The 25718-nt window shown below is 48.2% G+C and overlaps 9 protein-coding genes across 10 annotated transcripts; 7 read left to right on the forward strand and 2 right to left on the reverse strand.

Moving 5' to 3' along the window:
• Positions 1-36: 36 nt before the first annotated feature.
• Positions 37-2369, forward strand: ONS95_009183 (uncharacterized protein; the record flags this gene model as incomplete). The annotated part of the gene is made up of 6 exons (XM_058502756.1): positions 37-62; positions 125-316; positions 371-507; positions 585-733; positions 790-2042; positions 2114-2369. 6 exons carry the CDS (start codon positions 37-39, stop codon positions 2367-2369), a joined length of 2013 nt encoding a protein of 670 aa, XP_058361685.1.
• Positions 2370-2382: 13 nt separating this feature from the next.
• ONS95_009184 (uncharacterized protein) lies at positions 2383-6788 on the forward strand (the record flags this gene model as incomplete). Its single annotated transcript, XM_058502757.1, has 3 exons — positions 2383-4779; positions 4830-5094; positions 5215-6788. The coding sequence occupies 3 exons, from the start codon at positions 2383-2385 to the stop codon at positions 6786-6788; spliced, it is 4236 nt and encodes a 1411-aa protein (XP_058361686.1).
• Positions 6789-7350: 562 nt separating this feature from the next.
• Positions 7351-8097, forward strand: ONS95_009185 (uncharacterized protein; the record flags this gene model as incomplete). Its single annotated transcript, XM_058502758.1, has 2 exons — positions 7351-7375; positions 7493-8097. The coding sequence occupies 2 exons, from the start codon at positions 7351-7353 to the stop codon at positions 8095-8097; spliced, it is 630 nt and encodes a 209-aa protein (XP_058361687.1).
• Positions 8098-8823: 726 nt separating this feature from the next.
• ONS95_009186 (uncharacterized protein) lies at positions 8824-12145 on the reverse strand. The gene is made up of 4 exons (XM_058502759.1): positions 10240-12145; positions 10107-10188; positions 9856-10043; positions 8824-9806 (listed from the first exon to the last, which is right to left on the reverse strand). Exons 1-4 carry the CDS (start codon positions 10439-10441, stop codon positions 8980-8982), a joined length of 1299 nt encoding a protein of 432 aa, XP_058361688.1. The 5' UTR covers positions 10442-12145; the 3' UTR covers positions 8824-8979.
• Positions 12146-13314: 1169 nt separating this feature from the next.
• On the forward strand, positions 13315-15072 carry ONS95_009187 (uncharacterized protein). Its single transcript, XM_058502760.1, has one exon. The coding sequence runs from the start codon at positions 13785-13787 to the stop codon at positions 14874-14876; it is 1092 nt and encodes a 363-aa protein (XP_058361689.1). The 5' UTR covers positions 13315-13784; the 3' UTR covers positions 14877-15072.
• A 602-nt stretch (positions 15073-15674) lies between these two features.
• ONS95_009188 (uncharacterized protein) lies at positions 15675-16370 on the forward strand (the record flags this gene model as incomplete). Its single annotated transcript, XM_058502761.1, has 1 exon — positions 15675-16370. One exon carries the CDS (start codon positions 15675-15677, stop codon positions 16368-16370), a length of 696 nt encoding a protein of 231 aa, XP_058361690.1.
• Positions 16371-18444: 2074 nt separating this feature from the next.
• ONS95_009189 (uncharacterized protein) lies at positions 18445-19368 on the forward strand. The gene has a single exon (XM_058502762.1). It carries the CDS (start codon positions 18630-18632, stop codon positions 19353-19355), a length of 726 nt encoding a protein of 241 aa, XP_058361691.1. The 5' UTR covers positions 18445-18629; the 3' UTR covers positions 19356-19368.
• Positions 19369-19702: 334 nt separating this feature from the next.
• On the forward strand, positions 19703-21673 carry ONS95_009190 (uncharacterized protein; the record flags this gene model as incomplete). Its single annotated transcript, XM_058502763.1, has 2 exons — positions 19703-20241; positions 20302-21673. The coding sequence occupies exons 1-2, from the start codon at positions 20228-20230 to the stop codon at positions 21671-21673; spliced, it is 1386 nt and encodes a 461-aa protein (XP_058361692.1). The 5' UTR covers positions 19703-20227.
• A 153-nt stretch (positions 21674-21826) lies between these two features.
• On the reverse strand, positions 21827-25689 carry ONS95_009191 (uncharacterized protein). Of its 2 annotated transcripts, none has more exons than XM_058502764.1 (6): positions 25301-25689; positions 24765-24801; positions 24380-24714; positions 24231-24328; positions 22719-24181; positions 21827-22667 (listed from the first exon to the last, which is right to left on the reverse strand). In XM_058502764.1, the coding sequence occupies exons 1-6, from the start codon at positions 25305-25307 to the stop codon at positions 22382-22384; spliced, it is 2226 nt and encodes a 741-aa protein (XP_058361693.1). In that variant the 5' UTR covers positions 25308-25689; the 3' UTR covers positions 21827-22381. The 2 variants fall into 2 exon arrangements, with proteins under 2 accessions (XP_058361693.1, XP_058361694.1); XM_058502765.1 differs by having other exon boundaries at positions 22006-22216; positions 22268-22667; positions 24765-25689.
• Positions 25690-25718: the final 29 nt, after the last annotated feature.

Raw genomic sequence — 25718 nt, forward strand, 5'->3', positions numbered from 1 at the left:
GCCAACCATCAACCAACCCATCAAAACCATATATGTATGTGTAACTATCTACGTACACCACGGTAATTAACAGCCGCCTATTTCCCTCCGAATAGGCGCCAGCTCCATGCTGACTGCATGACAGTGCTTGTGGCGTCAAATTGGGGGCCAAAAGTTTTGTGCTCACCACAACACTTTTCAGCCCTACGCATATTTTATTTCTTTCCTTGAACATCTCGTTTTTCCAATGCCCTGCACTCCATTTGTCTTTCCGTATCCTTTCGCATATCAAATTTGTGGGTTCTGAGGTCAAAATGATGGGGAGGGTGTCCGACCGGTAGGTGGGATCGATTTGGGGGCGAAGAGAAAACGGACTGACCTACTGACATAGGGAGTTGAGAACACGGCTTGGCGGAATCGTGGAGTTGTTCTTCGAGACCCTGTCGCCTAAGGAAAAAGATCTTTTTGTTGCTACGACTGTGGTCGAGAATTTGCTGGGCGATGTTATGACCGCGGAGAGTGTGCATAGTTGGTTTTTCCCGAATGACTGTTGCTCGAACATGCATACATTGAAGCATGGAACTGACTACAAGGGAATCCCGCAGAAGGCAAAAGTGCTAGCCGTAAAGCCTCTGTGGCATTGAAGCCGTTCATTGCAGGTATTGAGCAGTATGCCGCTGCGTTTGATGTCATCGCGAATGCGAGCTCAACGATTCTGTCGCCACTATGGGGATCTTTTCGGATTGTGTTACATGTGAGTACACTCAAGCTTTTCAAATAATGTGCTTGGATTTTACTAAAAGCAATAAGTTGGCGAAAGAGTATTCCGAGTACTTTGAAAAGATATCAGACATGATGGAGATCATGGGCTTGCATCTTTCTCAACTAAGACGGCTCCCTCAGCTCTTCCCCAATAATGATCAACTAAAGTCATTCATGGTCGAAGTCTTCCAAATCATGTTCGAGTTCTGCACTAAGGCGCGACATGTGTTCGTCAAAGCCAGCGAGCGGACAAGCAAGAACCATCTGCGGGCCATCACACCCGTCGGACTTTCCACGCTCATCAAACTCGTGTGGAAACCGTTCAAGCTCCAATTCGGAGAGATCCGGACAAGACTGTCAGAAGTTATGGCGAAGATTGAGTTTGAGATCAATTTAGCTGAGAAGGAAGAAGCTCACGCTGAGCGTATCAGAGCTGCCCAAGAGAGGACGGTGCAGACCAGTCGATGGGAGGAAACAGAGCAGTTCCAGAAACGTTGGCAAAGTGAACTAGATGAAGATGGCATGGAGAAAATCACTAAATGGCTTGCACCTGCAGATGTCCTGAGCAACCATGCTGCATCCGTCAAGCTGCGATACGGCTCCACAGGATCATGGTTTCTGAATTGCACAGAGTTCCAGCACTGGCTGAACGACGACATCTCGCCTCTCTTCTGGCTACATGCAATTCCAGGGGCTGGGAAGACTGTATTGATTTCCACGGTCATCAATTATTTGAAGCACGAATACCAGAGCGAAGAAGTTGGGCTCGCGTATTTCTTCTGCGATTACAAAGACCCGATGAAACAGGACCCGTCGACGGTCTTGCGAACACTGCTCAACCAACTCAGCAGCCAAAACATGGCCGTCTACCAGAACGTACGGAAATTTTACAAAGACCAATATGAAGACGATCGAGTCGCCAAACTCGCCCCTCCATCACTCGATCTTGTCCGCAGCAACTTTAGCCAATTCCTCGATGCCTCGTTCCAGAAAGTCTTCATCGTAATCGACGCCGTAGACGAATGTCACGATCGAGAATGCATTTTGAAAGCTATCTCGGCGATTGGAGATTCGGTGGAACATGTCAAGATTCTGGTTAGCTCGAGAGAGGACCCACTGATTAACGAGGAACTCAAGGATTTCCCGAATTTGAGGATGAGGGCAACGCATGTGGAGGGCGATATTGAGAGTTATGTCAATGCGACGCTAAATACGAGGATTGCAAGCAAGAAATTAAAGGTTAAGGATGAGGAATTGCGGAAGCAGATTTCTGATACATTGGTGTTGAAAGCGGAGGGAATGTAAGTCTCTCGATCAGCCCATGATCCCTTGGTTTCGTGAGCTGCTTTGTAACTGACTGTGAGACTTGCAGGTTCCAATGGATCAACTGCCAAATCGACCACCTCTGCAAATTCAAAACACACAATGCCATCCGAGAAGCTCTCAAACATCTCCCCAAAACGCTAGAGGATACTTACCTCAGAATCCTTCAGTCAATAGACGAAGACCACCAAGAAATCGTCCAGAAATTACTCAAATGGCTCGTCCGTGGTGCCAGAGAGATGACTTTGAAAGAACTGGCGTCCGCGATAGCCATCGATCCGAGTTCTGATAAACGAGAATGTTGATCCCGATGATGTAATGGATCCGGAAGACATCGTTGGTTATTGCAGTAGTTTGATCACGGTGTCCGATGATCACAAAGTTTCACTGGCTCATTTCACAGTTAAGGAATTCTTGATTTCGCCGAGGATCAAGGATATTTTGGGTGTCTATTACATCGCACAAGAGCAAGTCCATGCTGAGCTCGCTGCGGTGTGCTTGACATATCTGAATTACCGAGACTTTGATCGCCGACCCGCGGTTTCTGTTGAGGAAGTGGTTCCCCTTCTCCAGGACTTTAGCTTCCTGGAATATGCAGCGAAGTCCTGGCCGATTCATGCTCACCACGTATCGACATCCGAGGACCTGATCCATGAACTTATCGAAAAGTTGTTTCATTCAGATGTGCAGCGACGTGGAAACTATGAGTTGTGGTTACAGATCTATCACTTACAGCATCGACGAAATGCATTGACCATCATGCCACCTCCTCATATCACGCCTCTGTACTACGCTTCGTTCTTTGGCCTTTCTAAAACTGTCGACTCCCTCTTAGACGAAGGAGCCAAGATCCCTATCGACCAGCAGAACACGGATGACCCCCTCACAGCGGCAGCTGCCGAGGGCCATGGCAAGGTAATAGATATACTTCTCAAGAGATGCTTCACAGATGTAGACATAGAGAGGCTTGCTCGATATCTCTATCTAGCAGCTTCTCGAGGTCATGCAGACGCTACTGAAGTCCTCCTCGAGGTGGGGGCGTCGGTCGATAGCAAAGGCGGCAAATACGGCACTGCGCTCCAAATCGCAGCTTTAGAAGGTCATCCCGATGTCGTTAGCATCCTCCTTAAAAGAGGTGCAAACCTCAAAGTGGCAGATCCAAGATATGGAACACCGTTATCAGCAGCAGCAGAGAAAGGACATCGCCGGGTCACAAAACTCTTACTGGAAGGCGGAGCTTCAATCAATGGCCGAGGAGGCTGGTACTCTACCCCTTTGATCGCAGCGATAGTCGGGAAAGACGACTCAATCATCAATGAGATGCTAGACAATGGTGCAAATGTCAACGCTCAGGGTGGTCGACACGCGTGTGCACTCATGGCAGCTGCTGCCCTCGGCAAGATCGATCTTGTGAAGAAATTGATAGATCTCGGAGCTCGAGTCAACGACGAGAACGATAAAGGTGCCGATGCTTTGCATTCTGCGTGTTGTGCGGGTCGACTTGACGTCGTGGAATTGTTGCTCGCTCATGGAGCAGACGTCAATGCCAAAGGCGGAAAGCATCGAAATGCACTGAATGCAGCAAGTGCAGAAGGGCATCTGGAAATCGTACAGGTTCTGCTTGCTGCTGGTGCGGATGTCGAGGCTTATGATTCGCATTATGGGAACTCATTACAAGCTGCTGCATTCTATGGACACAAAGATATCGTTCGCGTGCTTGCCGACGCTGGAGTCGATGTCAACATGGATGGTGGAGTAAGAGGAACAGCGCTCGTGAGTGCCGCCTCAGCAGGCAATCTCGAAATGGTAAAATTACTTGTCGAATTAGGCGTACCCATGGAAAACACCTACGATACGGCAAACGCTACAATAATGGCCGTTCGTAAAGGCCACGAAGAACTCGTTCTCTATTTCATCAGTAATGGCGTCGATATTGATGGGATGGGCGAGCTCCGCTCTACTGAAGAATGGACACCTCTTGCACTTGCAGCTCACAAAGGGAACGATCACCTAGTACGAGTCCTTCTCGATCTTGGTGCTTCCGTTGAAGCAGAAGCTGGACTGCACGTCACTCCTTTGATAGCTGCCATAGATAGCGATCACTGCAATCCAAAAGTCCTGGAGATGCTCCTCGCAGCTGGATCTGATGTCAACGAACTTGTCACGCCGGGAAGCAAGGAGAAAGCGGGATGTGCTCTGATAGCGGCTGTCAGGCGAGGGAACATCCCTGCTATGAGTCTGCTCTTGGATCATGGTGCTGATCCGAATGCTGTTAATGGCGACGAGTGCACAGCGCTGATGGCTGCAGTTCGGTTGCAGAATGAGGCGATTATTGATATTCTCATGGAGAGGGGGGTGGATGTGAATCTCTGCTGTGAACCTAATCTGGATCTGGATGCAGACCACGTTACTGTTACTGCGCTCGAGGTGGCAGCTAAGTATGGCCATGTAACTTTGATTCGGAGGCTGGTTGAGGCTGGTACGCAGCTTGAACTCGAGGCTGAGGATACAGTGTTTAAAACTGCACTTCAATGTGCTGCTTATTATGGACAATCGGAGTCAGTTGCTACACTTTTGGATTTGGGGAGTGATGTTCATGTTGTTGGTGGGACTTTTGGAACGGCATTGCAGGCTGCAGCTCTGTCCCAGAGTGAGAAGTGTATTGATCTTCTTGTGGAGGCTGGTGCAGACGTCAACCAGCATCATGTTGGCCAGGTAAGCGACCCTCAAGATCTCTTCTTACCAAGTCCTAACTTGACTCAAAGTATGGAACTGCCCTCATTGCAGCTTGTTGTGGCGACTACTCAAACTCCGAAGCTTACAAGACTAACGGCTTTCACGCTCTCCTTCGGTACGGGGCAGACGTGAACTTGAACGGTGGAGGAGAAGTGCCATATCCGATCATTGCTATGGCGTGTCATGGAGATGCTGACGGAGTGAGGATTTTGATCGAAGCTGGTGCTGATGTGAATAAGACAGGTGGGAAATGGCATTCTGCACTCCAGGCGTCGTTCTGTGACGATAGTGACAGTAAGTGTCTCGATTACTTTCTGTTGTTTTCTCTATCTCCAAATGTCCACACAGTTTCACAATTGGTCCCCATTTAAAGACGATCAAGCATTGAAGACCAATACTAACACAACCAACCAGCCGATATCGAAAAGCTCGAAATCCTCCTCAACGCAGGTGCAGAGGTCAACGCTGTAGGTGGCACCTACGGAACCGCTTTATCATGCGCCTACCGCTCCGGCTACTACACCGCCATATCGCTCCTCTACCGGCACGGCGCCTCCAATACCATCTATGGAGGAAAATGGGGTTCCGCCTTGGGATCCGCCATTTCAGGAGCCTGCCACACCCTCGTTCACCAAATTGTGCAACGCCACAAAGCAGACGTCAACGTGCCCTGCGGAAAATGGGGATCTCCTTTAAGTTTCGCGATCGTACAGCGTTCGGATGACGAAGAAGCGCTGATTGATTTGTTTCTGGATAACAAGGCTGATGTGAACGCTGTTGGGGGCGTGAACTCCACACCATTGGGAGCGGCGGTTGTAGAGGGCGAGCCGGGGATGGTGAAGCGGCTGTTGGATCGAGGTGCGGATCCAAATCTCGTGTGGGAGAAATCTGGACGGAGTCCATTGTTCCTTGCTTGTCAGACACAGGATATGGATGATATCAATATGTTGTTAGAAGCGGGCGCAGACGTGCATCTCGCTACGAAACGCGGCTCGATATTGCAGAGTGCTGCTTTATGGGATGACGAGGGCTGCGTGGGAGTCATTGAACGGATTCTAGAAGCGGGTGCGGATGTTAATGCCAAGACTATTGGTCCGTATGGGACGGCGTTACATGCTGCGGCTGTGGTGGGTAATGTGGCAGCTGCAGCTTGTTTGTTGGAACATGGTGCGGATATAAATGTCAAGGCTGGGACTTTCGTGTCAGTTTTGCAAGCTGCTGCGTTTAAAGGGCCGATTGCTCTCATTCGCTTGCTGCTAAAACAAGGTGCAGATGTTAATATGCTGGGTGGGAGATATCGAACTGCCCTTCAGGCTGCTTGTGTTGCTGGGAGGAAGGCGACCGCGAAATTGCTGCTTGAACATGGAGCTGAGGTCAATATCACTGGAGGCCAGTACGGAACTGCACTCAACGCCGCTTGCAATTCCGGAAACTTAACAATAGTCCGCCTCCTGCTTGCTCGAGGTGCAGATCCTACTATCCGAGGAGGTTGGTACGGGAGTGCATTCACAACAGCAATTCTGTTTCACAGCGACGATATCGCTAAAGTTCTAGTGAAAACTCAACGGGAGAAGGTTGGAGGTTTAAAGGATATGTTGGATCTATGCAAGGAGAAACCAAACTGGAAGTTCGTTTTCGACGGGGCAGAGGAGATGGTCAAAGAGGTGCTTGAAGACGAGGAAGAGTTGGAGGCGTGGAGTGACAATGAAATCTTTGTGCCTGACGAAGCGGAAGATGATGAGTGGGAGGATGAGGATGAGGAGGCGAGTGAAGGTGAAGAGCGAGATGAGACGGAGACAGAAAATGGAGGGAATGAGAGTGAGGAATCTGAGAGTGATGAAGAGAGTCTGGCGCCTTCAAAAGCTGATTCGGGTGTTGTGGTCGAGGGGTTACATAAGAAAGCTAGGACGGCATTGAAGAAAGTTAAGGAAGATAACGGGCTTGACTTCAGCTGGTTGAAGGTGGAAGAAATTATAGATGATGATTAGCTTGTAGCTTACAAGCGTTGGATAAGTTCATGTTCACAAGGTTAACATACCGCAAATCTTGCCATTGTTGACAACAGTTCGATTTCTCGCTTACGATATCCACGTGCCCCTAAAAGCTGAATTCGGCAATCAGTCTACCGCAATGTCAACAATAGAACGGAAAATTGACAAAGGTGAATCTCCTTGCTCCACTCTACGGCGCTTGTCATTTCCTTTACGCTATCTGAAATCTAGCCTTCGAGCTTCCTCATGCTCCCGCTAGCAACGTGAATAGGCAAACAAAACTCGCCATCTCGACTTATACTTTGCTTTCGACTGCTGCAGATATTTGAAATCACACACTCCCTCTCACTTTTGACTTTCAAAGCCGAGTCAACAGAAGTAAACTGTACCCACCCAGGGATCAAAACTCCAATCTGAGCGAGCGAAAACAACGCGCGCACCATCGGACACATAAAAATACCGCGTCGTGTGTCTCTTGTTGCAACGTAGCTCACCGCATCACATCGTCTCGAGATACTTTCCGTAGCTTGGTCAGACTGACTTGATCCCACCTGCAACCATGTGCCTGGCCAAAACATTCGTGTGTAAGCACCCATCTGCTTCTGCTCTCTTCTCTTCTTCTCCGCTCCTCAACCTCCACCTCCTCACCTACGTCTGTTTTCTCCCTTTCTCATCCCACTAACCACCCCCTCTCTCGCCAGATGACTGCGGCCACAAACACCTCATTCGGCTACACTGCACTCGCAATAACCCACTCCTCTGCCACGACTTGACCAACAAACCTGAACGCCGGTACTACGACTGCTGCTGTTGTATTGAGTATCAGCTTAGCGTTGCGGAGAAAGAGAGGAGGGAAAGGGAAAGGGAAGTAGAGAGGTGGCGGGGTGTCAGAGACGAGAGTGCTGGGGCAGGAGATGAGGATAAAAATGGGGAGGGTCATGGTAATGGCAATGAGAGGGAGGAAAAGGCAAGGGTCAGGGAGTGGTTGAACAGTGTGCAGGGGGACTGTGATATGGCAAACTTGGAAGAAGCTCGTGAAAGAAATGGAGGAGAGCCAGTCCAGGATCAGAATCATAAACACATCCACGACAACGGAACATCCACCAATACCGCTCGAACCGCCTCCCGCTCCATGCTCGACGCAGACGGTGACATTGACATGCTCACCAACGAAGCAGTGGAGTTCCAAGATCCTAACGACTGGTCTTGTGCGAAGGTTATCCAAAAACCAAGGGAGGGCGAGAGGAAGGAGGGAGAGGATGAGGATTATGAGGTGTGGGAGGGTATGGATGGTGGACCGTTCTGACGGGTTCATATTTGGTTGGATAGACTGCGGCGTGGGATGAAGCCAGTCTGTGGTTAAGGACTCAGGTAGAAGCTGGTACTGACTTGGGAGGGTTGGCGATGGGGTGGAGGAGAGCTGAGCAGCTGCTGAGTTTTGCGAGGGAATACGGTGAAGGTATGGATCCCGCACAGGATCTCAGAGCATTTTCAATAGATGACTGAATCTGCGAGAAGGTCTGCTTTGTTACCAAAGTAGGCGTTACTTCCTCGTAAAAGTCATTCTTTCATGTAAAAAGAAGGGCTGCCAATACCCAACATTGAGGACACTCATCTGCGTCTAAGTCAGTAAACGCTGCAAGGTTTTAAGGGGACGTAGAGTGCTTCCAACAACCTTTGAATAGTGTCTAGTTTTTCCTCTTCCTCTTCGCTCTCCCCACTTGCGTATTCTGACATGCTGTATGCTATCATGAGCTCCAGCATTCTAGCTTCTATCTCTTCGTGCATCCTTGCCCACTCGTCTTCTTGTCATTTCTATTTTCTGAAATCCTCTATTGCTCTCCAGCAGACCCACGAATAATGGACTGGAAAGCGTCAGTCAGCACGAGCCATGCTGCAATCTATTTCTTGGAGCGGGCTGGGATATGCTCGCACATGTCAGCCCTGCCTAGAAGATAATTTCCGGCTGCCCCGCAAGGCGTCTCCTTACTAGAACAGCTTTTGCATTCAGATCAGCCTGAACTTTCTTTCAACGACACCTACACGTCATGTCCATCTTCGTAATGCACAATGCACAGAACACAGAAACAGAGCTCTTCAAAAATGTTGTCATTCAATACAAATGGATATGACTGGTATGAGACTGCTATATACATATTACCCCACTCAGCGAATGTGTTCAATCCTATCAGACTTTCTTCCAAATCGGTAGACTCAAGAATACAATAACCATCACTGTAGCGAACGCCATTCCACCCATCACACTTTGCAGTACGACCTTCCTCTGGAGCCGTCTCAGGGTATCATCTTTTACTTTCAATTTGCGGTCGAATATCATCAGTTTCGAAACCAGTCGGATAAAACGGGATCGCTGCTTTGGAGTTGGGTCGTCTTCGAATCTCTCCCAGGGAAGAGGCTGTCTTCTGGAAAATAATAGAAGGAAGAAACAGCTACCCCGTATCCCAGAGAGTATCAGTCCTACACCAACGCTCCACATTGGCCAGATACCGAGGCCTCGCCAGCGAGAGCAGTGTCTAAAGGATGGCGATGCAAATGCCAATAGCAACATCGCAAGAAATCCGCCAACTGTGAGGACAATACCTAGACCAGTCGCCATACAAATCGTCTCGAAAGTCCCATTCGATACGCCAAGACGAATGAAGTTTCTGTGTGAACATGATTTCAAAAGGAGGTAGCAGTGTTCTGCGACTGGTTCGAGATGCTTGGCATCAGTGGACGCTGCAATAGCATCAAGGACCTTGCGCCGCATGGGAGCCGGAATGTTGAGCTCCTTGGCCGATCCTGGGAGAAGGAACACTGTCCGTATGGTATCAAGTTCATCTCGTCGCAGGCTCTCGATTTCTGTTGATGTTTTTGCTTCGGCTTCTGCCTCAATCTTCTCAACAACTGAGAATGGTCGTTTGTACACGGGAGATAGTCGTCCATTTTCGCATCCTTTGGACCCGCATGCTACTCCTGGGCTAACGAAGGCTGAGATACGAGAATATATCGCGGCTGTGAGATGTCAGCGAACTCTCCAATTATCAACATGGCCATCACATACATTCTTCGAAATTGAAGTAGTCTTGCCCTTCAGTCTCTTGGATCCTGTGCTCTTGAAACTTCCCATCATTTTCCGGCTTCGCAAGACTCGTTTGAGAGTTTGTTCCAGAGCCATTGACATCGACTGGCGTAAGAGCACGAGGCAACTCTGGGAACGCGGTCGAACGCCCGGCCTCGTAGTTCTTGAACCTGAGGTCGCATAACTGTCAGCACCATAACAGCACTTTCGACATCACTCTGTCGTCTACGTACCAAACATAAAACTCCAGATTCTCTGATGAGTGCTCAATATACTTCAGGTACATGTAGAAGTCATACAGCGACATTGGACTACCTATCTTGGATATCAGTAACCTGCAAGTGTTTCCAAGTGGACGGTACTTACATGTTCTATTCTTTAAGATCCTCTCCAGGCTGAGCTTTGAGGGTATATCATGGCTGCTCCTCCTTTTGGTCTCGGCACTACTCCGAGGGCTGTTGGGATTCGAGGCGGTGCCGGCACTGTCACTGATATCTGTGGCGAACTTATTGACGTCGACGTACGAAGGCTTCTTATACCACCGCAACCAGTCTGGGTAATGGGACATCGTGAGATATGTCTGGGAGCTGGTCAACTTCAGGAGAAGTGAAGTTTTCAGGATAAGGAGGAAGGAAGTCGGGCTGGAGGTGGAGGTGGACGTGGACGTAAGGGATGGAGCGGATGCGGACGCGGACGTATCTTAATACTTTCGGGAAGGTGCGTGGCTGCCATGCCATGCCATGCCATGCCATGGGATGGTGAGGTGAGGTGAGGTGAGGTGAGGTGAGGTGAGGTGAGGTGAGGCGAGGTGGTGTTATGTGGTGTGGGTGGGCAGGCACGGGGGGATTGTTACTCGTTACCTAGGTACCTTATTAGGTACTCGTTAACCTACTCGTTTCCTCGATACCTTAGTCTTGTTTGATGCTTCCTTGCTTTCCAATTGACAGCTTCGCATGGCGCAGCTTCCAGACCAGACCAGACCAGACATCGGCAAGAATTTCTCTCATAAGCACAAGTCATAATTTTTATTTACTCGAACTTTCCTGCAGCCATCCAAGCCGTCAAGCCCTACTCTAAGGTAAGGTAAGGTAGCCGGCGAGCCAGAGCCAGCCAGTGCGACTCGGGCGGGCACTTAGTACTGGCGTTACCTGCACGTTTTCGCTCTGCATCGGGCAGCCCATTCCATTCCATTCCATTATGATGGTCACATCCATCCATCATCATCCCGTGCCTGGTTCCTGCACTGCACTGCACTTGCTCGAGTCCTCACACACAGGTCACAATTCGCTTGGATGTCACAAATGACAGCTTTGATGATCTGTGCTGTGCATTTCTCGCTCGCTGAAGTCGCACGAGCCTTCTCTATTCCGCCTTCAAACCCTGAGTGGCGTGGCTTTGGGCGGACTGGGATGCAGCTGAGCATCCTGCTGGTAGCTGTCGAGTTGAGTCGAGCCCTTCTCGCCCTTCTCGCCCTTCTCGCCCTTCTCGCCCTTCTCGCCCTTCTCCTTCTTCTCGAGCACGCGGGGTCGACTTCGACGGTCTGTGCCACTATCTCGATGCTGGAGTCTTGTCGTTGCACCATGGCGAGCACGGCTCTCCACAAGTCTCGGGCATTACGATATCTATCACTCGATCACTGGATCTGGCTGTGCTTGGGCGGTGGTTATCATTGGCGTTGTGCAATTGATCCGCGCGGTGCAGCAAACTCGAGCAGATTGGCGGACGCCGAGCCCGTGCCCCGCCCGCCACTGCAGCCACCGAAGCGAGGAGGGCCTGAGAGTTGCAGCAAACGGGAAGTCTGTGCAAACCCTTTTGGTCCAATGGCTCAATTAACTGAAAACTTTCCATCCAATAGTCCAGCAGTAGTCTGAAGTCAAGACGCGAGGGATATCGTTTTGCAGCGGTGGATCTTGTTGCTTGTCATCTATCCTGTATCTTGCCAAACTGCAATTTGGTTAAATTACATGTGCTCTTTGACGGAAAGAAGAGAAATGCACTACAGGTAGGAGACCAACAGCATTGCAGCTTGGGATTGAGCGATGCATAGTGTGCAGCAATGTGAAGCTGATGAAAGCTCCTGTCATGTTTCCTTTTGCCTATTCAATTTCGTTTGAGATTGAGCCTGATTTATGTCCGTTTGTCCTGTCATCGGTCTCGTTTTTCAAGCTGAGATGGATCATATGCTATGTGGAGTCACTCATGGTGTTGACTACTAGTACAGCAAGTGCCCGTGATCGACAATTCCATTGTGATCGTCGAGTTTTGTCGCTGCCAATTGTTGCCTTGCCACCGATACATTGTTATGTTTGTCATAGTTTCGCAACATGGACTTGCAGGAGAAAAAGGGCTTGGCATCTCACTGTCATCCCAACTCCTATGCTCTCGTCAACCTTCCACCCGTTCCCATCCAACGATCTCTAGTCTTCTCCCACTTCATTTCCTTTTCATCCAGCCACCCGAGCCAAACTTCCCTCAAAACCTTACGAGCTTCCAAAAACCTGCTCCAATCCCTCCATCTCAACATTTTCACCTGGTCTAACACACCTCTCTCCTGTAGGGAGACGATGAAGTGGAAGACAACGATACGATACAACTCCGCGACGTAAATCATGATGATGACATATGTTCTTCGTCGCTGCTGCATGTCTAGTCGTTGCTCTGTCTTCCTCTCGACAGATGAGTTCGTCTCAAGAAAGGGGTGACCGATCCAGGATCGTCAAGTGCAGAGGGGTTGCTCAGTATTGACGGCGCTAGTGGCCAGGCTCTTGGGGCCAAGTGGCTCGGTATTGATAGAGGAGTTATTGACGGTGAAGGTGTTATTCGTTAATCTTGGGTTGACAATGATTTGCAGCACAGCGTTGCTGGAAGTCTTGACGATAGTCGAGTGGGTGGTGATGGTGGTGGAACTCTTGTCTTTTGCAGTACAAAGCTGTTGTTGACAGCAAGGAGGAGAATGATGACGGCAATGCCCATGATTGTTTGAAATGCACATGTCGTTACAGCTTGTGCTGTTGGCAAATGTTGTGTGTCTTGTCATGGCTGCTTGGGAAAAGGTTTTTTGTCTGCTTTTTCGATCTATTTTGTGCTGCCTTACCGTATGTTCTCCTCATATAATCAGTCTTACTATAGACCCACCGGTTTATGTTAGGTTCCTCCCCGCGATTTGCATTTTTGGTTGCACTCCATGATAAATCTTTCCATTGCTTCTGTTGAAGTCTGTGAACAGCTCCAACAAACAATGACATTCCACTCAGTAAGTTACATACAGGTTTTGTATTCTTTGAAGTCTTCCTTACTGTGTCCCCAAGCATCTTTTAAAGGAAATCTTATTCTAGCGTTGTGTTGCCACGGTTGTGAAACTGCAGCCTGACAGGGAAGAATAAGCAGCAGATTTCAGCTTAAGACTAAAGAAAGACGTGTTTCTTTCAACTACTCCCAAGCATACATATAACAAATATACGACCTCTAAGCATCATCAACAATTTTCACTTCTACGAGCAAAGTATCTACGGACTTGAATTCCATCAGCGTGGTTGAGACCTCGCTTACCTACTTGATTGGAGCAAGCGGGGCAAGCTAATCAACGAGGTCGAGATTGTTTACTTCCTTTCTGGCGCGCAAAGACAGGAACCACTCACTCTCGCGAATCTCCCGAAAGACAAATTGATCGCGTTGTCTCTGCGGCATCCCACACCTCACAGTACGCGATCTTGATCCTAGACTACACCAAGCACTAACTTTCACAACAATACTGCTCCTCAAATTTGCCCGGGTCGCTGCTTCACACCAAGGTTCTGCTTCTTGACAGCCTCATACCAATCTGATCTATAACTACTTCAGTACTAACTGTTTAATACCCAAAGAATAGGTCAGACGCTGCGCCACTTTCCATTCACTTCCTCTATTCAGTCATGGCTTTCCTTATGGACTTCGATGCTTGCAGCTCCCCGTTCGAGAAAGACGAAGATGACAACCACAGTTGCAGCATGTCCATCTCCTCTGATGAGGAAGAATGCTGTTCCCGGACGGTTGTCGAAGATCATACCAAGCCTCCCATCCAACCTTCTACTGAGGCTCACGCGCAATATTCCTTGAATGGGCATCATAGCTGCTCCTTCTTCTCTCCTACTGCAGATCTTGCCGGAAATAACTCGCTCAACGCGACCTTATATCCCGAGAACACCAGCAGCATAGATAAATCCGAGTTCAGGTCATATAACACCACAGAGCACTATCAAACCCGCTGGACCTACACTTGCAACCACATGCTCATCCACGACGACGAAGACCCCCTCTACCCCATCCGTTTCGGCCCCCGCCAACTCCACAAGACATTCTCAGAGCTCTGTCCGATGTGCAAAGAGCTAGCAGCATCTGTCGAGAATAACAACAACAAGAAAAGGAAGAAGAGAAAAATTCTCAAAGATAACGATCCTCCTCCAATCCACGGCACCTCCAAAGCCGACATTCTCGCAGAAAGCACCACCCGTGCTGACGCCCTCAGACTTGCTGTTCTTGCTGCACAGAGAGATGAAGTCCTGAAATACGCGCAGTTCCTCGATGCAGATACTGAGGGTTCAAAGAAAGCTTGGGGGTGGTATGATAGGTGTAACAAAGAGTGGGCGGCGAAGGTGTGGGAGGTTGAGAAGCGCAGTGCTGGGATATACACTTCCAGTATTCCGTCGATTCCCTTTCCTTACGGAACTCTGGAAGAGAACTTTACGTTCGTCCGAGATAAAGCGTATCTCCTCTTGCAAGCTAGCTCTACTTTACTTGAGAGCGAAGACATTGAAGCTGCAAATGTTAGTGAGGGAGCTTTGGATCCTGGAATGAACGGGGAGATTTTTACAAGGCATCGTTTCTTTCGTGATTTGTGGAGAGAGCTGGAAGATATGAGCACGGGTGGGGTGGCTGGGTGTAGTGGAATGCAAGTGGAGGGTTTGATGGAGAAGAATCTGATGGATGTTTGGAGGAGGTTTGTTAGGTTTATGGATGAGGGCTAAAGGGGTGTGAAAGAGCTGGAGAGTGATAGGTGGTGAGATTATGTTGGTAAAATAGAAAAGAGGTTGTTTATACTTGGTGGGAGGGATGGATCTGAGTAGATGAACGTGATATTACCTTGGGTCGTTAGATTGCAGATACCTGGCGAGCTTGGCAGGACAAGAGACACCTACATTAATACAATGATGAGCTTTAGGTCCAGAAATTGCTGACTGCAAGCTCACCCAGGAGTCAACAGTTGATGAACCTGCATCGACTGGATGGCACCAAGTAAGGTAATGTTTATAAATTCGACAAGAGTGAGGCTCGCTTGGTGATCACATTGACATTAACTGTAGAGTACTGTTTGAAAGACTTTCACCTTTCTGTATAGAACTTGACATTTCAGGTTTTGAAACTGTGTGAGTCTTGCACCTCTACATCTATTCATTTTCAACATCTAGTGCTGACACTGAAAAGTGAACTCAGGCATGTTCTTGAGTTCAAGATTGCTTAGGCCCCTCCCATGGTCTACTCTCCGTCGCGTCTAAATCTCCTTCATTCTTCTGCGCCACCTAGCTTAGGTCTTCGCACATCGCATCTCAAGATCAACGTCTTGGTTCGGTCTGCGTCGTTGTGCGCCGCAACGTTTGGACGCGAGGAAAAAACCTTCGATCTGGTTAGTTACATGTGTCTGGGTCCTGAAATTTCTCTTTTTATAATCAACAGCTTATCTCAAGACCACAACTCGTCAGTTACTGACCTTGAACTCTAGGTACTGCCATATCCTCCAATTTTATCTGCAAGTCACCTTCGCAGCCATGGCATCCGTCAAGCTTGGCGTCAATTACGAATGGAAGTTCATCTGTGGCCATATAATGAGGCACCACGGCCAGATTGCGGCTCAAAGTGCTTCGCTCTCCAACAGCTCTGGTGTCACGAGGATTTTGGCGTCCGACAATTGTGTCTACTGCAAGCATTTCAACCTCGCCGACAATGTCAACCAGAGCGACACCCAGACCTACAAGAATGACCGACAAGCCCTAAAGATCTACGAATCTCAGGTGGAGACAATAGAACAACACATCGAAGACGCCGGTGACAATGCCAGCCTTATGAAGAACATGGAGAAGCTGCTGGAGCAGTGCAACTTGATGTGGGCGGAGGAGGTGAAGAAGATGGAGAAGCGAGAGAGCAACAGCCTCATTCAGCCAGGGCATCCAGCATCTCTAAGCACTGCTCTCCTCGAGAAGTTCGACACAGCTTTGTCCAAGGTGAAGCTTCTCGAAAGAGCAGAAAAGATCTTGCTGAAACGAGTTCAGTTGCCGTCATACAAGGGACAGTTGACTGCTGCAAGACTAGAGAGTCGCTGCCAGAACTTAAATGATTACCACGCAAAGTTGAAGAGATTCAAGTGGACAGCTCTGGGTATTGGATCATGGAACCACGTGATTTCTGCTGAGGAAAGACTTGATTGTGAGTGGGCTGGTGTCGTCGACCTGATGAATGCAGATTGAAGAATTTGTGGACAGTGTCTGTTTACTCAGGATTGTTTTTTCATTGAATAGATTGAGGCAATAAATTGTCGGATATCTCAGGCACTGCAAAATATGCAAGTAATGGCCTTGTATCCTAGAGAGATAATGGGCAGAGCGCTCCAAATATAGCAGCCAATGGACAAACCCAGCTCTTGATCGTTTCATATGAAACCCCCTATTCAGTGGACCCCCAAGAAAATGGCAGAACAAAACCAAAAAAATCCTGACTGTATCGATTACCCAGCTTGAAGATAATGGAGCTGGACCCTGCTACCAAGAAGAGCTTATTGTCTCTCTGCCGGTAACAATGCCACGGAAAGCTCAGGACCTAGTACGTCTCACTCCTCCCATTATTTTGAGCAATTTCCACCTCGGCTAGCGACCAGATAATCTCAATCTTCCAACTCAAGAAACACGGACGTGGCCTCTCTTTAACACGATTAAAACGTGGTTTACGAGCTAGGAGTTCAGGACAAAAGCATTGCTAAATTTCAGAACCATAAGATTCAGTGTTATACTTCGCACGAAGAGTGAAGGGTGCTGTTCGACCAGATGTTGAGTCTTTCTGCACCTGGGACCGGCCACAAGCTGCCTGCAAATATGATCCGCCGAGTCCTAGCGAAATATGCACAGAACTATCGCAAACAGCCTTTTAATCGCAGAAACATCCAAGAAAATCATACAACTATACAATATCTCCACTATAAATGGGCTAGAACTCCGAATTTTAGAGCTCAGCAGGAGTTGGAAAGTTTGTAAAGGGTCGGAAGTGCGTGGAACGCCCGCGCCTTGTCATTCCATGCCATGAAAATGGACTGTGATCTCGCTCACCAGGCATTTCATCAATCTACGAAAGACGATCCACACAATATCAGTGTAGACGTTGATTGACTTGCCAGCGCTATGCTATGTTCGGTCGAATACGAGGAGAGAACCATTCTTGGCGTCCGGGATGAGGTCAAGGGATTCATGACTCTCATCAATTCAGATCTCATGAATTTGGAACAAGCGGATGAAGCATCAACGGGACTGTCAGCTTGTATCAGAGAGTTGCTCGTGAATTTGGACAACTTCTCATGGAAAGTAACAAAATGGCCGCGAACACACAAAAGACAACGTGCAATGCGAACGCTTCCACTGTCGAGAAGAGGAGGAATCTCAACGTTGTCGTGAACAAAAATCTATTGAAAGTTCTAATCAAGTATTTTGATCATCTCAAAAGTGATATTCCAGAACTTTTCGTAAGGAAAGGGCTCAAACCGCTCAATTCGAAGCATCATGAGATGTTGAAGTACATGATTTGGAGGACAAGCTTGATTGTAAAGGGCTCGTCTGCCGATATACACAGGCCAATATGATGAAGAAATCAATCAGATCGTAAAAAAGTATCAGCGAGGATGATCCAGAAATGTAGAGAAGGGGCCAAGAAGCTGGTGGATGCCAAGAGTGGCGTTGGTGTCGAGTAAAATTGCTTGCTGTGGAAGGTCTCGAAAGCCTTCATTCTTGTTGCTCTCTTAGTATTGACAGTAGGTTGCGGTTCCCTAATGCTAAGCTTGAGGGATGCCATGTTAGGATTCTTGAGACCTTTTTCCACACTTTGAGGCCAGCGGGGCAAGAACTTTTGGCGTAAATTTATCCAAGAGACTGAGTAGGCTGCGCGAAACATACATCTTTGCTATATCAACAACGGCGATGAACATATGAAGAAAATAAAGAAGCAGGCCGAGGGTTGTCGCAGTTAGTTTCTTCTCGTTCTTTGTGAAGTCAAACTCATCAGACTTTGGGGTCTCCTATCACTAGGCTGCAGATGCATCTACAATATGTAGATTATAGTCAGTTTTATAATGTCATACGATACTAGCATAACGAAAAGAAAGCCTATTTCTGATTATCCCTGAAAAGCTTATCGATTTGATACAATTGCTGGAGTTCATCGCTTGAAAGCTCCTTCCCATTCTCACCCCCATTTGTCTTGGAATTTAAGCGAGGACTAGTCAAAATCGACTTACCAGCCCGAGCTCTTTCTCTTGTCGTTCCGTCACCTTTCCATTCCCAAATAGCATCCAAAAAGTCAACATCGTCCAGTATCAACGATTTCTATTCATAACCCAACAGACGTATCGCTGTATACTTAGTAAGGCTCGAGCACATCTCGGTATTTTGCGAGTGTAATGTTAAGTTTCTAGTACTTCTTACAACATCCTTACTAACCCACATCCCCCTCTAAACGACGCGAAAATGCCTTCAATATTCCCTCACATGCGGATGTTTCAATTCAATAACAGCAAAAACAATATCAAGAACGGTACCTTAGCCTGCCATGACTCATCATTCAGCAGCAACACGACCATCACCACCACTAATGACGGATCTCAAGCATCTGAAGTCTGCGACACCTGCGGTTGCGTGCACGGAATTTCTCTGCTTGCTCATCAAGACAAATTGGAATGCGCGTTGAACCAGATCAAGAAGCTCGAGAGAGAAAAACCCGAAGTGAAGATCTATCCGCCCAGTGAGGAGCTGGTGCTGGAAGATCTCAGTCTGAATACGATCATTGGCTACCACAAAGACTACGTAGCCCATTGGGCTCTTTCAATGTGTTGGAGGTACAGAGCACGGGTTTTGATGTTGCATTTAGAGATTGCGGCTCGTACAGGCGATGAAGAGGGAATTCGGAGGGCTAAGGCGAACTTTGAAGATGCTGGAGATTATCTGGAGGAGAGCATTGACGACCTCTTCGCGCTGATGGGGGATCAAATAGAGCGCGTTTTTCAAGCTACGAAGCGGGAGCTCTCAAAAACACCAGCAGTAGCGGAGAAGGAAGCTTCTGCCGTGGATGAGTCTCTGATGGAAGTATATACAGCTCGAGACACTACGAGAAGGGATTCTGTGACTATGGACGATTATACAAAGAACGCTTCCCTCTTGAGTGTCACTGCGGAGTATTGTAGTGATACGAAATGAACATTGTGAGAAGATCTACATGGATTGGAGAGCCGTCATCATTAGCTTTCCTATAGACACAGCTTCAGAATTAACATCTGTGTCTGCCTACAGGCTTCTCGAAAGATGAGAGTAGCTTTATCCCTTCCAGCTCCAAAACGAACCTTTTGTCCGTGCACGCTGCAGTGGAGTATTTTGTCTTGATCTGGCTTCAGAAGCGACTTAATCCCTTGCTCAAAGGAGTGATCCACTCGAGAGCTACGACCGGATTCGCTAGTCAAGCCTCGCTTCTCGATTTTACTCCACTGGGGTCCAAAAGGTTAAATAGGTTCGTTTTGGAGCTGGAGGAGATACTGAAATATGAGAACTGTGAACACAGAATTCGGCATTTACGACTTTGCTCCTTAATTATCGCTCATTAAATCTCATATTCGGCCCATCATATTTTCCCCCCCTCTGTGTGTGAAGCAATCTACTGAATAGCCCCCATCTTCACCCATTCTCTTCCGAGACAGCCTTGAAGGGACATCTACGCTTTGCCCAGCTAACGAATACTGAGCACAACAAGTGCACACCTCAAAGTGATCTACTCACTAGGCAAGCAAGATTCTGGGGGGTGGCTTTCTCAGATCAACTTTTTGAGAGTCACCTTCGATTTCAGCACTCCATTCCATCAATGTTTCGTGTTCGGGTGAATAGCTACATATTCTCCAAACCTGATTTTAATCTATAAAGCCCCCTCTTTCAAGTCTTGTTAGACTCCTCTGAACAAAAAATACTGGAATTCGAGACTCCCCCCGTCTCCAACAAGATATTGCAACCCTAGCAGCACATCTCAAAGACTGACATCAGCACAGCTGCTCTAAAATCTCTATCCATGACACGAATGAAATATGCCTAGACTGGTGTGAGTTCTCTTCGGAGTCGCGACTGCCCTTGACGCGCGTTTGCTGACACCAGTTTCGAGATTATGGCGAAAGAACCGCTTCGTCAAGAAGCCTTCACCATTGAAAAATGCAGTTCTCGCAGATGATCCTAAGGTTATTGATACCCAACCTGCAGCACATCCACTCGATCTGCAAAGGAAGCAAGAAGAAACTTCCATTAAATACTCAGATTCAACCTCAGAAGCCGGCGGTGAAGTCGAAAGTCATGACCAATTGTTGACAAGGAAGGGGAAAGAAGCTCCGATTCCACGGAGAGGCTGGATTCCGACCAATGTCCACTCTGTGCTCGAACCAGTTGCACACACAAAGAAGCGCAAAGCCCTCCATCAGTCCAGTATCGAAAACAATACCAATGTCGACACAACAAAAATCTTCCCACCCATCACAGCACCACATTTACATCGCCCCAGTCCACAGTACATTGGTAACTCGACCAGTCACATTACTCCCGCTCCCGACTCTCAGAAACCCAGATTTATTATCAAACTTAGAGTCCCAACTCGGTACAAAGCCCATCATTTCCTATCAGCTCAGCAAGCCGTCACTACAAGCAATTATTCACACAGAAATTATCCCCAACCCCGTGAACCACCAGGAATCACTCTTCTTAGCCGTCCACCAGCTATACATGACACCAGCCCAAGCCATGATCGCGCCTCAGCCGAGTCAGCCCCTAGCCCCGATCTCACCCCGACATCCCTCAAACCCAGTCTCATCGTCAAACTCAATGTCCCGATCTGGTACGAGCAGCAACAGTTACTCATCCCTCAACCTAATCAAGTTTTCCAGACTTCTCAAGCTCTCCAGACCTCCAAGGAAACACGCAAACCCGCTTCACAGGCTAGCAAATGCTCGACTTGCGGTGGAATCCACGCTTCTACTTGTATTTCCAATATGGACAGGCTGGACGAGATAAATGCCCAAGTCTCATTTCTCAGCATCCTATCCAAAGCAGCAGGAATGATAATCAATGAAGTCCTGGAGGGAGTCGAACAACCCAGCGGCCAGGGTAACCAAGCAGGTTCAGCTTTCGCTTCATCTTTTTCATCGACGGCATCTAAGCTGGAGAAGCGTGATTCGAAAAATGCCACGATCACGACCAAGATGATGGACTTGGACACTGATCCCGAGGCAGAGGCAAAGGATCTGAGGAGGCGAATTGAGGGCTTAGTAGCGGAGGGCGATATGTGGATAGCTAAGGCGAGACCGTTGATTTTGGAAGCTGCTATGCGAGAAGGTAATCTAGAAGAAGGTGAAAAGTTGAGGAGGGAGATTAAACAGGACGGGGTACCGGTGCGAGCCGGAGAAGCGGAGAGGTATTTTGCCGGGGTGAGGGAGAAATATCTTGGGCGTCAGGAAGGCAAAAGCATCCAGAATTTGACACCAATGTGAGGGCGATTTTTTAGAGGGTATTTATGGCATCCAACTGCTGGTGCAATGACAAAGGGAGGAAACTGGAGGGTGAAGATTTGCAATTATCATTATCTTAGCACTACATCCATCGATCGCCGTCTTGAGTTTAGACACGCATATGAAAATATGCTCTCTGGATACATTGAAAGAAAGTAAGGACCATTACGAATTAAACAGAATGTACATGAAAGTCCTACTCGAAGTCCAAATATTGCAAATGCTTCGCTGCCATGCGATGTCTCATTCTCAAAAGTCAACAAACACTCGCTAAAAGTGCCAAGAGCTCCGAGCTCCCAGTGCAACTACGAGTCGTTCAGCCTGTCACATGGGGCCAAGGTACACGCGCAATAAAGCACTTTTGCATACACCTGGTTGTAGGCAACCAATCTCTGCACATGTTGTCTGCACCGGGGTATTCACTGAATGAGTTTCCTTCCAATGGTTACTGTTAATTATGCTCGCCCGTCGCAACGTCTCGATGGAACACCAAAGCATTACAGTAATGGGTTGACGTAATATATTCTGCTTCCTATATATGAGTAGTGACCCCAGGCTATCCAGAGGCATCCTTACCAATATACCTAAGATTAAGCATACTGTCGTAGAATCCATGCTGCCGAGGATACAAGAATGTCAAGGAAGCCAAGCATTCAGCCAGAATTACTATCGCCCAACCCCCAAAACCATCTATCGCCGCTTGGCCAGGTACGCATACGCATTATCCCAGACCTTCTTGTCTGCCTCGTTGATCTCTTTGCCCAGAGTTGATACACCTTCATAGACTGCATCGAAGAACTTGAAGGCAACATCCAAGTCTTCGGGGAAGTTGACGCTGTGTGGGAGGTACTTCTTGATGTATTCTGCCTTGTTGGCTTCGCGTTCTTCTGGGGTCCATTCGGCCTTGAAGAAGTCATCGAGATAAGTTTTAACTGCGATTCCGAGACTGGTGTCGATGTCCTTGGAGAAAGGCAGACTATAACTGTTAGCCAAGTGATGATGATATTGCACGCACCGTTCAACATACCTTCGTCCTAGCCCATCGCAGTCGTCCCGGGGGCGTTCCCCTTGCCCGTTGAGAAGCAACGACGCAAGAACACCTTCCAAGAGGTCTCTGTCGGTCTCGCGGACTTCTTTAATGATCGAATGGAACGACAGGAAATTCTTGCTGAGTGGCCCAGTGTAACCAAGGTTTTGGTGACGGAGCTTGAGAAGACACGACGTGCGCCCTATCAATATACAATTTGCCTTATCGTCATCAGATCCACGAAGAGGCGCACCGATTAGTTCCGAGTGACGGTTGCGCGAATTGAGATTATCGAAGGAAAGAAGCTCGAAGGCGAGAAATGCAGCCTCTTCGAGGTGGTGAACATCATTGTAGGCCTTTACAGAAGGTCCAATTGCTTTCAAAGTCGTTGCCAAGGCTTTACCCCAACTGGTCAATTGATGTTGGTCGTTGATGTACCCTCTGAGATGGAGAAAACGCCAGAGCACATTCGACTGAAGCTCTGTCTTCGAGTTGATACCGGTTATGTGGCCTTTAGCCGGTGCGGCATAGATAGTTGTAGCGGGGAAATCCTTCGATTGTAGCGAGAGGAGGGCAAATGATAGAGTTACAGGAGATGTTCCGGTCGCTGTTGCTTGAGTTTTAAGCTGTGCATCCTTCACTCCCCATGAATCAGTCTGCTGGTTGGTTTGAGGCTGCATGTTTCGATGGACAAGAGTCTTTTTGAGGTTCTCGTCAAACCAGAATATCATCTCGATATCTTTGAATTGTGTTGCTCGAGCGATGCGCGAAGAAACCAGGGCAGCAGTGGTCTCCTTCAAAGGGAGTAGTGACTGGGTAACCAGCTTCTTATACTCATCCGAGACAACTCCATCCAAGGTCGGGAAAATATGCCACTTCAAGTGCACAAAGCAATTGATGATTCTTGGTCCAATCAGAGCTTTGGAGAGGTAATGATAGAGCTCGGAAGGCATCTGTAAGCCTAGATATTCCGAGTTATCGGCTGAGAGGTTGTCCCAGTCTCGAATATGAACAAGACCGTCTGTGGTAACTGTGCAGCAATGCTTCACGCTCATCTTTGCCTTCCGGTACTTTGTCAACCAGTTCTGATCATGCTTATCGAGAACGTCCTGGAAAGTACTGCAGGTGCTTGTCACTGATCTATTGGATGTCCGCAAGAGGTTGATTGCGTCTGTGAGTGTATACGGTTGCGAAGAAATAATGCCTTCGACTTGGAGAGGAGGAAATGGCGGTAAAAATGAGGTGCCAACCAAGAGAAGTGCATCATGAAACATTTCTGGATTCGCGACAACGTTAAGTTTTGTTAGTAATTCGGACTTGATGATGCCGTAAAAGCACTTTTCTTCCCAGTTACTAGAGGTTGGAGGATGGATAATTGCATCATTGATCTCGTAGAGGAGCAGCTCTTTCGAACCCATAATGCCATCAATAAATTGTTCTTCAAGTGTGTCAAGGTAGGCAAGCTAGGGAACGTTTAGCAGAGATGAAAGAAAGGGGCTAATTCTGGACTACCTGGGCACATGCGCTGAATGGCGCGATCTGAAAGTCCAACCCTCTCTCAGCTAGGACTTCTTGAAGAATATGGTACAAGTCTTGTGCTCGTACGGCGCCTGTTGGAGGTTAGTCTGGAGGCCAGCCACTTGATTCTACATCATACGTACCAGAAGCACCAAAGGTCTTCACGGCCTCTTCGGGGTGGTTATTGCTGTACAGTTCCCATGCTTTTTGCGTCTTTGCGAGAGCCGCTCTAGCATTTTTCAGCGCCATTTCGTCCTTACCAACAACCGATTGTCCATCAAATACAAAGAAAGGCCGCATTTTGTTCTCGCTCCATCTATCCAAATCATTCCCAATATGGTGCTTCAATGCTATTGGATCTCCACCGAGTGCTGCGAGGAGAGGTTCGTGAGCAGGCTGGCCGTCGATCATGTGTTGGAGGTATGATGTTGCTTCGACACCAATGACAGCATCTTTCAGCTCCGAAAATGGCATTGAACTATAGCAAATTAGTCCTGAGCACAAATCACAAACTGAAGTGCGACTTACTATGCGTCTGAATTAACGCTGAAGTCTGCATCTTGGACTGGACAAAATTTGCTGTTAGCATATGGCCAATTCGATCCGATTTCGGTGTCATTAGGTGCAAGACTATCAACAGCTGTGTAAATATCTTCCATGAGGGGTGTGCCTTCGTCTGCGTGTCTGACACCATCATTGCTCGAAGCAGGGAAGACCTCTATCATTTGAGGGTGTGTTGGTGCAACGAAGTTCTTGGTACGAGGCGGAGCGTTGGAGTATGCTCTCATGAGACCATGGGCTGGAGCATATTCGTTGATAGTGTCCAGCCCCGAGTGATAATCTTGGGACGAGAGATGTGCTTGTCGTCGAGACAAGGCTCTTGTAGGGTCCATTGGTGCAGCCTGGGGTGCGTACCAGACCTCACCACTGCTCGCCATGTTGTAACTACCCCGGTACATGTTTGATGCGTCGTATATGTGGTATGTCTCGGATCCCATCTTGCTGATGCGCGGTTGGTTGTTCTGTAGAAGTGATGATGAATGAAGCGTGAAATGTGAACTTACGAGGCATCTTGACTCAGAGCGCAGCCTTTCAGCTGGGCAGGCGGATATGGTATGTAGAACGTGCTTTCCCTTTGCAACTTGGTACTGGCGATCCAAATGCGGGTCGAGGTTACCTTAGAGGTTCGAGTTCGTCGAGTTCGGGCAGTGGAGTGGAAGGGGAGGGAGAAGGAGCGATCGCAAGACGTTGAAGCAGCTGGATTTTGGAATCGAAGTCTCAAATTGCGCAGCACTTCGGATGTAGATGTAGATGTAGATGCGATGCGACCGAGTGCGGCAGAGGTGAGAGGTTAGTCGAATCGAAGAGATGTCTATTGCGAGACTCGGTGTTGCGAGGGACTGTAGGTCTAGAAGGGTAAGGGTGAGGGTGAGGTGAGCTGCTTTCCTTTCAATGTCCAAAGTCCGGGGATGGTTCGTGGCA

Source organism: Cadophora gregata (genome assembly GCF_030347475.1).
Source record: "Cadophora gregata isolate MNR1 chromosome Unknown scaffold_3, whole genome shotgun sequence".
Taxonomy (NCBI): Eukaryota; Fungi; Ascomycota; class Leotiomycetes; order Helotiales; family Ploettnerulaceae; genus Cadophora; species Cadophora gregata.